We start from the raw sequence: 16,666 nt of genomic DNA, 5'->3' as shown, positions 1-16,666 counted from the left end.
TCTCAGATCCTCAGTGCATTCATTTCATATGACCTACTCCTTCACCCAGTCTTTATTATCATCTTTTCACAAACCTCTAATGGTTTGTTCCTCTTCTCAACTGAGAACCTTGCCTTATATTTAACTGGAAATACTGAGAACATTTGCTGAGTTCCTTCTTCCCTCCTCATCTTAGATCACTCAACAAATCTTCCTCCACTTCAGATTCTTTCATTCCTGTCTCAGATAAAGGGACAGCCCTTCTTCTCCTTGACAAAACAAACCTTTCTAGATATATATAATCCTATTCTATCCCATCTTCTCCAGCACATTGCTATCTCCTCAGCTCTATCATTAATCTTTAATCTCTTCCAACCCAAGGGCTATTTCCCTGATACTTACAAAAATGCTCATCCTGTCCCCACCCTCAAAATCCTTTACCTGATATGGACATCCCCATCAACTTGATAATCCATCCCATATCTCTACTAGGCTTTGTGGCCAAAACTCCTTGAGAAGGTTGTCTATAATTGGTGCCTCCTCTCAAACTCCTAACTTCATCCAACCAAAACTTTTCTCTCCAAACTTACCAAGGGGCTCTTAATCACCAGATCTAATGGTTTTTGTTCAGTCTTTATTCTTTTTGTCTCCTCTGCAGCCTTTGACAGTGTTAGTCACCCTCTTCTTGCTCTCTTCTAATTCTACCAATTTGATGGTTCCTTCTCCCTTATTGGATTTTCAAATAAGATGTTCTCACTAACTGTGGGTAACCTCCAAGTTTCTGTCCTGGGTCCTCTTCTCTTATCCGTCTTTACAGTTCCTTTGATGATCTCATCAGCTTTCATAGATTCAATTATCATCTCTATGCAAATCATTCTCAAATCTATTTATCTATTCCTCAGTCTCTCTTCTGACCTATATACATAGTCTTGCATCTCTAACTGCTTATTTGACATCTCAAACTGAATTCTAATAGACACTTTAAACTCAAATGTTCAAAACTAAATGCACTATCTCCTCAAAAAATCCTCATCCTCTTTCAAACTTTCCCATTGCCATCAAGAGTACCAACATGCCCCTAGTCACCAAAGATTCAAAAACCTAGATGTCATTCTCAACTCCTCACTCTCTCATCTTTCATATCCAATGTGTTGTCATATCCTGGCTATTCTATCTTCACAACATCTCTTCTCTATGCCTTCTTCTCTCCCTTGACAGGCTACCACCCCAGTGTAAGGCCTCATCACTTAATGCCTCAACTACTAAAAAGGTTGATCTCTCTTCCCTAGGTGTATCCCTACTTAGCTGACAAAGCGATCTTCCTAAAGTGCAGGTCAGCTATGTCACCCTCTTCCCCTACTTGATAAAACCTAATGGCACCCTAGTATCTCCAGAATCAAATATATAATCCTCTGCTTGGTGGTCAAAGCCCCTTCACAACCTGCCCCTCTCCCCACCACACTCCCTACTTTTACAGTCTTCTCATACCTTACTGTCACACTCTATGCACTCTGATCCAGGGACACTGACCTCCTTTTTGTTCCTCAAGCAAAAATACTCCATCTCTTGCCTCTGAGCACTTTCACTGGCTGTTCCCCATGGCAAATGCTTTCCTTTAGAATCTCTGCTTCCTTCAAGTATCATCCAAAATCTCAGCTTCTGCAAGAATGTTAGTCCTTCCTTCTGAGATTAACTCTACTCTATATCTAGCATGTTTATACACAGTTGCCTGCATGTTGCCTCTTCTCAGTAGACTCTGCACTCCTTGAGGGCAGGGACTATTTTCTGCCTTTCTTTGTATCTTTAGCATTTTATACAGCCAGTACCTGGCCCAGAGCACAAACTTAATACTTCCTTGATGTTGACAAGATGCTAATGTCCCACCACAACCTCAATGTGTTAAAATAAATAAATAAATCACTTCCTCTTCCATAATCTATCTGCCCCTTCTCTGAGTATGGCTTCACTATTCCTCTAGTCAATCAGGCTGAGGATCCTAGACTGAGAGAGTCAGGAGAGACCTCAGAGGTCACATAGTCCAATTTCCTCATTTTACAGATGAGGAGACTGAGCTCTGAGAAGGTTAAGTCACACAGGTAGTAAAGGGCAGAATGAAGATACAAACCCAAGGTCTCTGATGCCAAACTAAGCATTCTTTTGGCTATGCCACACTGCCCTTGGAGTCTGAAATCTTAGTTACCTCTGACTCTTCCTTCATGCTCACCTCTACATCCATGATATCTTTCAATAAAGTACCTTCCTCTTTTCTCCTGCTGTAACCACTCTAGTTTCCTCTTCCATATCCTTCTCATCATACTAGCCTCCTAACTGTGCTCTCCCTGCTGCTGGTCATTTCCCTCTCTATTCCATCTTTCATACAACTGTGGGATATTTCTAGTGCACAGATATATATTACTCTCCTACTCTAAAATTCCCAGTGACAGTTCATAGGAGATGGTGGTGGAATAAAAAGGATCAGTGGGAGATCTGGGTTTGAATCCTGATTCTGACACTAGTTCTATGATCTTGGAAGTACATCATATAAACTTTCTGAGCCTCATGGTTTCCTCAAGTGTAAAATGGGAATAACAACACTATTATTTATCTCACAGGGCTATTGTGAGCATCAAAACAGATCATGTACATAAAGTGCTTTGAAAATCATAAAGCACTACTGTATATAAATGTGAGTTACCATCTTTGCTTAACATTAAAAACCAGCCTCCTTTCAGAATAGCATGTGCTCTAGTTACTACCAAAACTAGAAAACTTATACCTCCTTAAAGGTAACATGCCCAGGATGTATTCTTTCCCTGTCACAGCCCGTCATAATTCTTTTTTCCCTTCAAGGTCCAGGTCAAGTGCTATCCTCTTCAAGAAGCATTCTCTGATTTTCCTAATTGAAAGTAAGCATTGGTTCCTCAAGTTTCCCTACAGCACACTCCTGGATCTCTCCTTTGTCCTAGTATATGCCATATTGATGTATATCCATGTCATATCTTCTTCATTAAGCTCTAATTAAGCTCCTTTAAGGGGATAATATGTTTTTCCCCCCATGTGTATGCCTACTACTTAAAAAAAGTATTGAAATGAATAATTCTGAGATCAAGGGGAAGAGCAGAGAAATTTTGCAGAAAAAAAAAAGACTAAGTCAATTTTCATATTGGGATATTGCTGTACAGAAATGTTTTTATGAGTATATTCATGGTTACTATTTTAAAGGAAAAATATTGATAACCAGAAAATTATGTCACAGAACTCATGGAATTCTAAGTTTCATCAAATCATATAATCTAAGAACTAGGAGAGTCTTCAAAAGTCATTGTCCTATTCATAAATGAACAAGAATCATTTTTACCATAGAACCAAATTTCAGCTTTAACCTGAAGACCTTTAATGAGGAAAACTCCCTTCCTCCTGAGATAGCCCATTCTACATTGGGAATTTTCAGAGGACTGAAATCTTTCTCTGTAAACTTTACCCATTACTTCTACTTCTGTCCTAAAGAGTTCAGGCAAAACAAATCTAATTCTCTTTCCACAGGACAACTTTTCAAATGCTTGAAGACAGTCATCCTAATGTTTCTCTTCTCCAGGATAAACATCCCTATTTCCTTCAACTAGTCGTACATACAACATGAATTTAAAACCCTTCACCATCATGGTCACTGATTCTCTCATCTCCAAAATGAATATGATCATATAGACAATAGAGAATTCCATATTTTTGTCCATACCAACATGCTGCTTAGATGATTATAGTGGATCTAAACCATTTATGGGACCATAATCCTATTAGCCATGGGAGAAGCAGCATGGGAGCACAGATTGAGGAAACACAAAAAGATTACTGGTTAGATCCCATTGACTTGAGATTAGCAGGAGACAAAAATAAACTAAAATTTTAACAATTATTTATAATATCATATGTGATATATTTATATGTAATATATAATTTAATAACATACCATGTTATATAATACACAATTATATATAATTAAATTCTAATCCTTCTGAAATAATTCTAATGATACTGTCAACTTCAATGAGTCAATCAACTAGGTGATGACAAAAATAATAGTGACAGAAATGAACTACAAAATATAATCAACATAAGTAATAAGTGACTATTCCATCCCACCTTATGCCCTGACCTCTTTATGATCCTTATATAACCCATATATACTATACATTCTCATGAAATTTTTGAACATTCAGGGCAAAAATGGAACTACAATGATCAAAGACTTGAAAATATTGAAAACAAATCACATTAACCATTCCATCCTCCCTTGAGCCATAGCAAGTTTTGGGTCTGTCTACAGCACAATGACAGTACATACTGCATCCATGTAGGTCAGCTGTTCTGCCACGAGGTCTTCTGGGAATAAAGTGAATTCACTTGATCCACCACCATCTGGTTCCTCTTCTTCTTCCAGACTGAAGGTGCTAGCATTATGAAATCCATCTGTCCATGAAACAAAAATGAGCCGTATTTGAAGTCAGTGGCTTATAACTACCTAGATAGTTCTGACTATTGATACAATGAAAGACTATACAACAAGGATTAACAAAAAAGATGGATTTAAAGAAACCTGTGAGGATTTGTATGAATTAATGTAGAATGAAGTGAAAAGGGAAAAAAAACAATTTATGCAATGATTGAGATGTAAAAAAAAACTTTGGAAGACAAGAATTCTGATCAATCCAGTGAATACCCATGACTCCAGAGATCTGATGCTCTCAATATCTGTATGGATTACTTCCCTATAAATCAGTGAAGGATCTTAATCTTCCCTATAGGTCTTAATCTTTTTTTTTTTTTTAATGTGTTAGGAAGCTCTTCAGCAATCTGGTAAAGCCTATAGGCAGTTGGTTAAAATAATGGAAGGAAACCCCACAACACAGACCCACTGAATTGTAAGGAAATGGAAATGTGGAGTTCTTTGTGAAACTTTAAGAAAAGCCTTCCCCTTGTGATTTGCTATCAATACTTATCTCAGGCCATTATATATAGACTCAATTAATCAATCAATCAAAAAAGCAAGGTGCTGAGCCTTGCACTGGAGACAAAGATAAAAAATCAATAGTCCTTGCTCTCAAGGAACTTACTTTCTACTGGAGAATAAAACCTGCTTGCAGCAAGTAGAGACCCTCAGAAAAAAAAAAAATTAAAACCTTCAAAGAGATTTGATTTGGGGATAATCAGAGTAGGGGAATTGAAAAAGGCCGCTTGAAGGAAGTGACACTTGAGTTAAGCCTGAAAAGAAGCTAAGGGTTCTAAGGGGCCCAGGGAAAGAGGAAGAATGTTCCAGGCATTACAGTGGCAATCTGTGTAAAGGCACACACTGTCTTTCATGAAGTTTAGCGAGAATCTTTATTTGCTTCCTAGAAGCAACAAGGAGGGAGGAAGGAAAATGGGGGGGGGGGGGAGAGCATTTTAAAAAAATTATATCTACTATGTGCCAGGCAGTGGGCTAAGCACTTTACAAATATTATCTTATTAGATCTTCACAAGAACCCTGGGAGGTAGGTACTCTTGTTATCCCCATTATATAATTGAGGAAACTGAGGCAGATGGAAGTAAAATGACTTGTCAAGTGTCACACAGCTAGTAAGTTTCTGTGGTCTCTTGAACTGAGGTCTTCCTGACTCCACACCCAGAGTTCTCTATCTACTAAAGTAGATCTGAATTAGGGTGGTATTTAATGACTTTTTAGTGAATGGTATAGAAGGAAAAATCTTTTCAACTTCTTTGTAGACAGGATTTGTAAAAGAAAGAAAGAAAATAGGAGGCAGCTGACAGGGGCTGTCTCTCTAGTCGCCCCCCCCCACTCCCCATCTCTCCCTCCCTCTCTCTCACTACTCTCTCTCTTCCCCCAACTCACTCTCTCTCTCTCTCTCTCTCTCTCTCTCTGTTTGGTCTCTGATAAACAATCTATGAATATCCCTCAGTGAATCATCTACTACAGCAGTCAGTGTTCTGTGATTTCCTGGTGGGTCCATGGGGGTCTCTAGAGCCTCTAGGCCAGCAAATTTTGTAAAGGCTTTTGGGGCAGGAGGTTGTAAATGTTTGCATTTTTTAAGCTTTTCTCCCTCCCCATAGACTGTGAGGATCGGTCTTCAGTAAAACCCACAGAAAGCTCACAGCTTTTGACAGGGAGGGGGAAAGCAAACATAAAGCCTTTACCCAGGAGTCTGGCACTTAAAACAACTTTTCAATTAGGATCCCCGCACCTAATAAACACAGAGTTCAAAGATATTTTTGGTTTGACTTTTCCCAATCAAACCCAAGAAAATGCATTCCTGGGTATTGCCTAAAATCTGTCCAAAGTCAGGAACTATGGGTGACCTCCGTATGTCCCTTAAGCCATGCCAAATTAACTTTGCCTTCCAGGACCCTGGTTGGAAACAATGAGTGACTGATCCCATTGGTACCCCAATTAGGCTTGGAGCCAGCAGCAGCACCAATGAGCCAAGCTGTGGTCTGGTGTGGTGTTCTCTGCTCCAACAAAAAAGACAAAATGGGGAGGCCCCAAGGGGAGCCTGGATTCTGGCATTTATATGGGGGCCCCTGGCATGCAAACATTCTAAACGGATGAAGTCATCCCCACTATGGTATTTGGCAACTGACCTCTTAATAAGGTCCACCCCGCCTCTCATCCCTTCCCCTGCTCCCTTTGCCCCCAACACATGGAAAATACAACAGGTAGTGATGCAGAACACCAGATTATTTTTTGGAGCTGCAGTTTCCCTTATCACTGTTTCATGAGCTATTTCCTGTCTCCCTTCTGACAAAATCAGCCACTGCTTTCAGGAAATACCCTTCAGGAGCTCCAAGTCGGTCAGCAGTGGCCACAGCAAACTAGGAAGTGGGCTCCCAGGCCAAAGGGAACTTTCTAACCAGGAAGTGGACAACGGGTCAGCTGGGAATTGCATACTGGACCTCTCTAAGTTATGGTGGGCTGACAACTAGTGGAGCCAGTATGTGACCTGTCTTGTAGGCCTACCCTTTGTCCTTGGATATAGGCAAGCAGTTCTTCAAATAGGAAAAAACAACCATATCCATTTCCTTTGATGCAGCAGATAGAGAAGATGCTAAAGAACAAAGGCTGGAGGCCAGGATTGTAAGTGATGCTGTCAGAGGGCAGATGGCAGTGACACTTTCTAAGCTGAAAGAATGAGACTATTTCCATATTGAGAGAGAGAGAGAGAGAAACTCCATTTCCATATGGCCAAGAGGGGAGCTAATGACCATAATTTAACTCCTTGCTTGCTGGAAATTCTTAAAGTGTCTCTCTAAATGCAGACATTATTATTTCATCTATAATGTGATGAGTAGCACTAGGGTTTTCAAAATAATTATTTGGTGCATAGAGAGATGTCTGGTAGGCTTGAACACTTATTTGGCACACTTGGAAAGAGATATGCAAACAAATTGGCTGGCTCCCGAACCTCTAAAAACTCTATCTAGAAAATAGTTTTACTTTCTCCAGGTCTTAGCTGCCTCAGCCCCAAAATGAGGATTTTGAGCAAAGCGGATGCTAAGAATCCTTTCTAGCTCTTAATATTCTATTACTCTATGATGATATTTTAATACCCTTTGGGGGGAAATGGTTCCTTTGGGCAATACAGCATGCTTCTAATAATTTTGCATATGCTATGCCTTTCTTTTAAGAACAGAATTTTCCCCTCTCTACAGAATGTCACAAAAACATTCTCTATTAAAAATAAAAACTGACATTTATATAACACTTTAAAGTTTGCAAAATATTTTATATGCAATATCCCACCTAAACCTCCAAATAATTCTTGAAATGAAAATGTTTATTATCCTTATTCTATAGATAAAGAAATCATTTCTCAAGAGCTTGTATCCATAATCGCAAAGCAAGCTAGAGAGAGGATATAAACGCAGGGCTTCCTGACTTTTTTCATTCCTGAGGGGAGAGACGTACTGTCAGTTTCCACTTTCTGTTTCTGAAACTGCTCCAGAAGATTTTGTGCTCTTCTTTCAGGGTCAGAGCCTGGCATGGTCCGTTTAAGATAATCCAGCAGTTTCTGCAAGCAAGTATAATGAGGCGGTTCTCTAAAGTCTTCAGCACACTGGTCCAGCCAGGCCCTCAAGATGGAGGCAATTGCACTGCAAGAAAGAGAGAGAAAGTTATCTCTCTTAATTTGTTTTGCAAAGAGGATGAAAATAAAATGTAGAGACTCAGACCTGAGTAAAGGATTTGCTGGGTAATTGATTTTCCAGTTCTAAATCTCTTAAAGTAGTGATTATAAAATCTTATTTTATTTTATTTTTTTAATCAATTCTTGCTATGCCTACTTTCACAACACTTTACAAATCCTAACCCTTTTTCCTTCACACACAGCTCCCATTTTAGTTCAGAACTTAATCTCACTCAGATTATCCTAAGAGACTCCTAACTGGTCTCCCAAGTACGTCCACATGCTACACCTTTCTACCAAAGTAAATTTCTTGAGCATAGATCTTGACTCAGTCAAGACCAGTGGCTTCTAATTATCTTCAGGATTAAATATAAACTCCTCTGTTTAACTTTTAAGGACCAATACCACCTGCCCCAACCTATCTTTCTAGCTTTATAATACATCACTTCCCTTCTGCACTTTGTGATAGTCTCCCTTCTCCTCCTATACTTACAATCGATCAAAGATGTCATCCAATCTACCATCAATGAGCACGATATGCACTATGAATTGGTTTTCCATTGTAATAATGAATTTGTACTAATCTATTCACACTCTGATTTCATTTCCTTTATGACTATCTTTCAAGTGTTGAAGATATTATCTTTAACCATAGGACAGAGCAAAATTAATAGTCCCAAATGGTATGAGAGCTTGGCCTTATATTCATGAACACTATGCTTACTGAGAGGTCTTAAACTCTAATTTTATATCAACTATACTTTCATCACACTAGATTTCATGTACTATTACTATCAAAATCTATGTTTCTCATAGAAAGACTTGCTGATTCAATAGCAAATTAAACAAAAAGCTGCATAATATACATGAGAAGGTAAACAAACATTTTTTTCATCCTAGGTTGCAGATTGCTGGTGGACAAGTTGATGGTATAGAGATAGAATTCTAGACCTTCAGTTGGGAAGTCCTAACTTCAAATTCAGCAAGTGACTCTTACTAGCTATGTGACACTGGGCAATCCACTTAATCTTTGTCTGACTTAATTTCCCCATCTATAAAATGGGGATACCAACCAGGGTTTTTGTAAAATTCAAAAGAGAGAAAATTTGTAAAGTACTTCACACCTTAAAGGACTATATTATATAAATGCTATCATCATTATTAAAAAATTGAGCATTCCCACCATGGACTAAATGATATTCAGCAACAATGATGAGCATAATGGGAAGATGATGGGAGTACACACAAGGTAATCAACATTTGTTTGACATATTATACAGCTATTTCCTCAGTAAAAAGAACTAAGAAACTAGCAAGTTCTTAACCTACTCTGCTTACTCTTCAAACATGATATTTCTTTAACTAAAATGTTATAGGTAATTATTATCTATAAGTGAATGAACCTTTAAGGATTTCACAGATATATTTCCATTTTATAAGTCCTGAATTCACACCAGGAATCTTGATTTAAATAAGCTCACATTTAAGTTTGGAATTTAAGAATAAACAAAAGGATGATGAATTTGTTAATTCCTCTCTCCCAAGGCAGATATTAGGGAACTTTAATATATATATATATATATAATACATATGTATGTATACACACATATAAACATGCATATGCCTATGAACACATATAAAGATATATGTACATACATGTGTATTTCCATATTTATGGTGTATATGTATATAAATATCTCAAGATTATATAATAACATCAGATTAAAATTTCCAATTAAAAAAATTATTTTGTCCCCTAGATCTCAATTTCAAGTTAAATTAAAAACTACAAATATTGCATTTCCCTATGGAAAATTAATAATTCTGGACTTAAAATCATATATGATCAGTTGAAGAATAATATCATGAAGCAGCATTTTAACACTTCCTTTTTAGGGAGAATCTAGGGGGTTTTTCTGCAGTTCCCCGCCTTATTCATATGGTTCCTGAGTTTAGACCCATAGAGAACAGCTGAAGAAAGAAACTAGACTATCATGTCTGCATCAACATTGATCCCATTTGCCCTTACAGAGGACATGTTTTAACAACTTTTCAAAACAGGGGATAAATGAGTTAATTAATCACAATACCTTCTTACTTTCTAGACAGCCATCAATCACTCTAAAAGCAAGGATTCTCCCCATTTTGCATATAGGAAAATAAGTGGAGGGAAGAAAAAATTATCTTCCTTTCAAAAAAGTTCCAAAAGGAATAATGACCTTACAAAGAGATCATCATCTCATTGCGCCTTTCACTTATTTTCCATGATCCCCAAATTTTCCCAGGCCTTGTCAAAACATGTAGTATTCAGAATCTGAACAGAAGCACAGCATAAACAGTGTTACTGTATCCCTTATTTCAGAGGGAGGACAACTATCAGAAGGGCCAACGTCTCTGAAAAAGGAGCTCTGTACAGATAGGACTGGCTGCCACTGTGAAGCTTACTTTGAATTTTCCTATCTGATGTTTTTCAATAGTTCTGCTAAGGATCCCTCCTATTTCACTCTTTGTTACAGTGACTTTCTCTTCCCACAGCTTGGTATGAGCAAATCCCAGTTTATCTGAGCTGAGTCTCTCCAAGTGATATTTAAAAGTTTAACACACCCCAGACGTTCATTTACTACCAAAAGGAATTTCCCTCAAAGGGGAATGAGGATGGGAGTAGGTCAAGGAAACATACCCTCCCTATTTCCCAACCTACCCAATCCCTCCCAAAAAAGTCCTACACAGGCAATAACAAATAACCGGCAACTGTGCAACCCACTAACCTCCTATCAGCTGAGTGTTTATCAGTATTGCTGGGGAGGAAAAGCTTTCTGGAAAAAGCTGGATGAGTGCCCAATGCTCAGAGAAGCTTCAAGTTTGAGGTCCCTGGGAAGAAAATGCCTACACTTGCTAGACCAAGAAGCAGATATGAACATGAGACTTCTAATATCTAAGTAAATAAAGTAATATCATGGAATCTTTTCTGCCACTACAGGAAAAACAAGGATCACTCATTTCTTTTTTCCCCTGTAATCTTTCTTAGTTCTACTCCCAAACTTTAATCTATGTCTATTTGATATGTTGTGAGTTTATGATTAGTGTAATAACAACTTCACTGTTAGTTTGGGAAGGATTCTCAACTCCATTGATATACAATAATGGAGTGGCCTGAAGGAAAGAAGACCTGAGTTTGATTCTTCATCTAATCTTAATATTTAGCTAGAATATTTTAGAAAATTTAAAGTCACTGGCATTGACTTCTCCATATAAAATGAGGATTATTATTTCTTTCTCCAGCAAATTCACATGTCATTTAGCAGAATAAGTTAGAATATATTTACAAAAATGAATTGTCTCCTTGAAAGAAAGGTGAAAGATAAGGAATATTAAAAAGAGTATTAGATTCAGAAGCAGAGGGTTTGATTCAAGAACTGACTCTGCTAATTACTAGTTGTATGATCTTGAACAAGTCACTAAAATTATCTTTTCTAGTAGTATTTTACTCACAGTCAATCAGTCCAACAATAATTAACTGACTAACTACATCATCTCATCCATATATTCTGATAAAAGGAGGGGCAAGTTAAGAAGATTCTGGTATAGCGAGGACAATCCTTTATCAGTGCCAGAAATATAACTCAAAGAGTTGACTTCATGGTAAGTCAATAACTTCTTTAAGGTATCATGATTTTATTGGTGCAAATTCCCCAGCAATATAGATTACAATTTGTATTTTCCTTGGCAGGAAGTTTTATGAACTTCTTTGGCTGAGAAAATCTATCACCTGGTGGCACACATTCTGTTACTAAGCTTCTACAAGCTTAGCGACAGTGGTTCGTCGATAACAGATATAAAGTGTGTTGCCAGGGCAAAACTCCAAGTGTTTCCTGTCTGGTGGGATCTGTTGGAATATGTGCTTCACGGGTACAATCTTCAAAAATCCAGGTAGCCTTCTCTGTGTTCAGTGCAACCTCAGTAGAGAACTTTGATGGAGATGAGTAACATCAGCATCAGAGTGCAGGACACATAAGGTGGCCTAAAAATCTTAATGTAGTTTTAAACTATAGTAACTTCAAAATTATAGATGATACAAACCTACAGGAATAATTTGAAAGTTTTTTATTTAATTTTTTTTTATACTTTTGAATTTTGAATACTAAATTTTCAATGTTAATTTTTAATCAGTTGGGGCACTTTACTGTTATGCCTTGAATGTAAACAGTTTCTAGATAGCACTTTCTCAGAGGAAAAGTGATTCTCTAGCTTGGCCACCTCAGCCACTCTGATCTGGCTTCAGTAGAATTTTTTTTCTTGTGGTTCATCTCATAAATGCTGTATACACATCAAAATTGCCTTCTTTAGATGAAGTTAAGTCTAGGATTACATATTCAGACCATCTTTCAGTGACTGAATAGCAGCTGATGAAAGTTTTTACAAAGTTTAAAAATCTGGATAGAGTCATGTATATAGCACAGGATGGTAGTTATATTGAATTTTAATAAGAAACATTAACATTTTAAAACTTTAAGTAACTTTTTCAAATGCTATTTTTAGAAGTTTGTAGCATTATAATTCTGAAGTTATTTAAGTTTAAAACTGCACTAAGATTTTGGGGATAGCCTGTATATGTAAGATATGATTAATATACAAAAAATAACTTCTTGTCAGTAGAAATAGAGATAATTATCATGTACACAAACACACACATACTTCATTCTTTGAAGAATACAGGGTCACCAGACAAATCTAAATTTCAAGTATTTTATGATACTTTAATGACCTTTAAGCTGGAAATAATGAACTCTAAGCATTAAGATAGTGATATATTTTAATCCACTATAGAGGAATGAGGCTATCTTTAATAATAACAAACAATTATACTTTGCTTTTAAAAAAATGTAAAGTGCTTCATGTACATTATCCCATTTGAGCTTTACAACTATGCGATGAGTATTCCTAATTTATGGTTAAGAATTTAGTCTCAGAGTGACAGTATGACTTGACTGGGGTCACACGACCAATAAGTGTCAAAGACAGGATTTAAACCTGCCCTTGTGATTCCACATACAGTGTTTTCTCCAGTGCACCATGCTGTCTCTCTGAAATGAATATCTTCGATAAGCTGTAAAAGTAACTCTGGACGGCTCTAGTGAGAAGCATTTTCCAAAGTGTTTGGTGAATGGCTAGGACAGAAGTCCTCTAAGGCATAAGGGCTACAGGAAGAGATCTTTGAACTTTAACCAAGCTACAGAGCAATATTTAAAACTGGGAACGGTATGTTCACCAAAGATGATGGCTACTACCACAAAGACTATACAGCATGGATTCCAATTAGAAGTATGATTCTCTTTTATTAGAACAAAATACTTAAAATGTTCCTTTTTACAGGTACCATTTTGCTGACGGTATCAAACCCTAGAAACTAATACAAAAGAGTAGTCTAATTTTTCACACTAGAAAAATCAAGTGACTAAAGAATGATTATTGACTAGACTGGTGATGTTAAAATTAAGTAGAAATGGAAGCCACTACACCACACAAGAGGATCCCTGAGCCCACATATTGACTTAGGCAATCAGATATTACCATTATCTATGCTCTTTTATATTTTCATTTATTCTGTTAAATATTTCCCAATTATATTTTAATCTGGTTCTGGCCACACCAAGGAGTATTGTGGGCCACCTTTCATCCCCTGAACCATGAGTCTGACACCATTTGACTAGACTAACCATAGAGTTAGTCAATCAGTAAACATCTTTGGTTGGACATTGAGCTTTGACAATGAGTTTGGCCCATTTATTGAACAGGAGAATTATGGACTGGATAATGTTCTATACGTTGCACAGTGATTTAGCACTGTGGCTGACACATAATGAGTATTTAATAAATACTAATTTACTAATTTTTAACAACTTCAACTTTTCCCCTGAAACAAAAGTCCATCTCTTTAATAACAATATATTGTTTTATTGAAACTCTAAAACTACAAGTACTGTCATACCACAGCCTCCAGAGAATTAAAGTTTCAGATCATCTAAAGATCAATGTTGAGAAAATTAATGAATAATTTTTGTAATGGATAAGCAGGGTAAAGAATACCTTCAGGAAGATGTATCTATCACTGGAAAAGAAAGTGGGCAAGTTTTGCAACAAGCTGACAGAAAACCTATGGAGAGTCCACATGTCCTAGATTCATTCAGTATCAAGGGAATTAGAGGAAGGCTTCCCAGAATGCTGAGTGTGCCCCCTCTAGAAGTCTTCTGGGAGGACATTAATAAGATAAAAGAAATTAGAGCTGGGAAAAACATTAAAGATCACTTGGCTCAACTCCTTCATTTTGTAGACACAAAAATTGAGAAACAGAAAAAAAGAAAGAGATTTCACACAAATAGTAAATAGTAGAGATGCATAAGGTGAAAAAATATTAAAGAGTTGTTATCTGAATCACTAGAGAAGTACCAAATTAAACTATGAGCTTATAGATCTACTGAAATATCAAAATAAAGGAATGAAGAGAAGTCCATCGTTCATGTTAGGGAATGTTTGGACTAGGTTGTTAAAATTCCCATCAAACATAAATGAAGAAAACATATGAAGATCAATTCCCAAGCCTTTGGTCTACTGACTTTCTCTACAAAAAGGTAATGTGGCTATTTTGAGGCCTTTGTAAGTTGTCACTTCACTTATTCACTAATAGAACTAATCAATACAATTTCAGGGACGACTTCTGAAAAAGAGATCTCCAAATATGAGTGAAGGGATTTGCTAGTTTCATTTCATTTCTTAGTTATCTTGAAATTAGATACCAGTTTTAGCAAACAACTGGAAAGATGAGTTGACCACAGTCATACAACTAGTAAGCTAGGAGCCTTTTTCAGCATCTGAGGCCTCCTTACCCTGTAACATTCACCATAATGAGCCTCTTTCTCCCATTGGTGAGTTCCTCTTGTGGCCTCCATTTTGGAAAAAGGCCTAGCCCAATCAAGCTTCATTCCCCTCCTAGCTGTACTTCTGATTTTCCTGACTTCAATACTTATTCCTCCTTTACCTGAGCCTTGATCCTTTCCCTCTCCTACTTCAGTTTTTCAGCTCCGTTTTTGTGTAGTTTTCCTCCATTACAAGATAAGTGTCATGAAAACAGAGATTGTCTTTCTTTTTTGCTTGTCTTTGTACCTTTGGTGCTAAGAATAGTGCCTGGCACCTAGTAAAATTTTAATAAATGCCTGAGGCCGTGTTTTGCTTATTGAAGCCAGGACTTGAAAACTTGATCTAACATAAAATCTAGTACCACCTGAGAACTAGGAAAAAAGTATGAAAAGAGAAGGTGGATAGGGTTCTCCTTCAAGAGAAACAAAAAACTGAACTGATATTGGGGAAAAGGGAGGGTCATTTTCAATGAAGGAGGACTATCTCTCCCATCATTCACTTTTCTGAAATCCAACATTTTCCATCCTGCACATTCTGCATCTGAAGTGCTGATGTCATAGAGAGGTACCTGGTAAGATATTGCCTAACTTTTCACTATTAAAACGGAGTTTTCATTAGTAATAACAGATGTTCCATACACATCAGGAACAGGAAATGGGCATTGAGTTCAATAGGCCAAATCATTTGGCCAAACTCAATTTAGTCTTCCTGTTTCTTTCTTCATATCCTTCAACCCATCTCCTTCCTCAGGAAACGAATTTAACTTCCACATTTATACCAGCTGTTTGGGAACTTTTGTTCATGACATTCATTAACTAGAAGAGGAACAGCCAAGTGATTTAGCACAGGTTTGCAATAAATTAAGCCTAGTTACAAAGAATTCCAAACTACAATCAATAAAGAGCCTAAATACATATCCAAAGTATTACCCACAACTTTGGTAAAGTAGAAAGAACAGTCTGAGAGACCTGAATTCTAGTCCTTGATAAACACATTGATCAGCTTTGTGAATTTGGGCAAAATAGGGATCTGGGCCAGAGGATCTTCCAGCTCTTTTATTCTAGAGTTTTTCTGACCATACTATCTAAGGCATCATCACTGGACCTTGGATAAATATGAAAAAGGTAGTTAGTTGGGCATGAGGAACTTGACTTTTGAAAACTATCTGAAAGACTGTACTCATTTGTATGTGGAACAGTTTGAAGCTTTTTTTCTCTTTTTTTATTTTCTCTATTTTATCTAATATCTCCCAGAGAGCTCAAAAAAAGTCCTCGGATATCCATTTTTTCCTCCTTGAAGATCATCTACCCATTTTATTGCAACTCTCTCTCTCTTACTCTTGGGAAAAGGACATTTTTGGGCGGAGCTTTACTCCATTTAGCTCTCACTATAAAGACCATCAGTTCTTTCATACTTTTTTAAAACCCAATAAGCATATTTTTAAACCAGCCAGAATTTAGATCTTCTCCACTATAATTTGTTTATTTCAAATTTTTGCTCATTTTGATTTTAAAAGAAAAAACTCATTTCAATTTCCCTCCCTTCGCTCATCCAAAAGTGAGTGAAAAATCCTCTGCCTTTACTTTGCTCTTAATGCT

The 16,666-nt window shown here is 37.0% G+C and overlaps 1 protein-coding gene across 5 annotated transcripts in view; it reads right to left on the bottom strand.

Annotated features, from left to right (window-relative positions):
- RGL1 (ral guanine nucleotide dissociation stimulator like 1) overlaps positions 1 to 16,666 on the bottom strand; it is a 347,473-nt gene that overhangs the window by 62,777 nt on the left and 268,030 nt on the right. For all 5 annotated transcript variants that reach the window (XM_056815635.1, XM_056815636.1, XM_001366649.4 and 2 more), the window contains 2 exons: positions 7,937 to 8,121; positions 4,322 to 4,446 (listed from right to left, as the gene is read on the bottom strand). In XM_056815635.1, coding sequence (XP_056671613.1) covers positions 4,322 to 4,446; positions 7,937 to 8,121 — 310 coding nt within the window. The remainder of the gene's footprint in view (positions 1 to 4,321; positions 4,447 to 7,936; positions 8,122 to 16,666) is intronic.

The sequence above is a fragment of the Monodelphis domestica genome, chromosome 2, assembly GCF_027887165.1.
Source record: "Monodelphis domestica isolate mMonDom1 chromosome 2, mMonDom1.pri, whole genome shotgun sequence".
In the NCBI taxonomy this organism is placed as follows: Eukaryota; Metazoa; Chordata; class Mammalia; order Didelphimorphia; family Didelphidae; genus Monodelphis; species Monodelphis domestica.
This window is presented reverse-complemented; position numbering and strand designations above follow the sequence as displayed.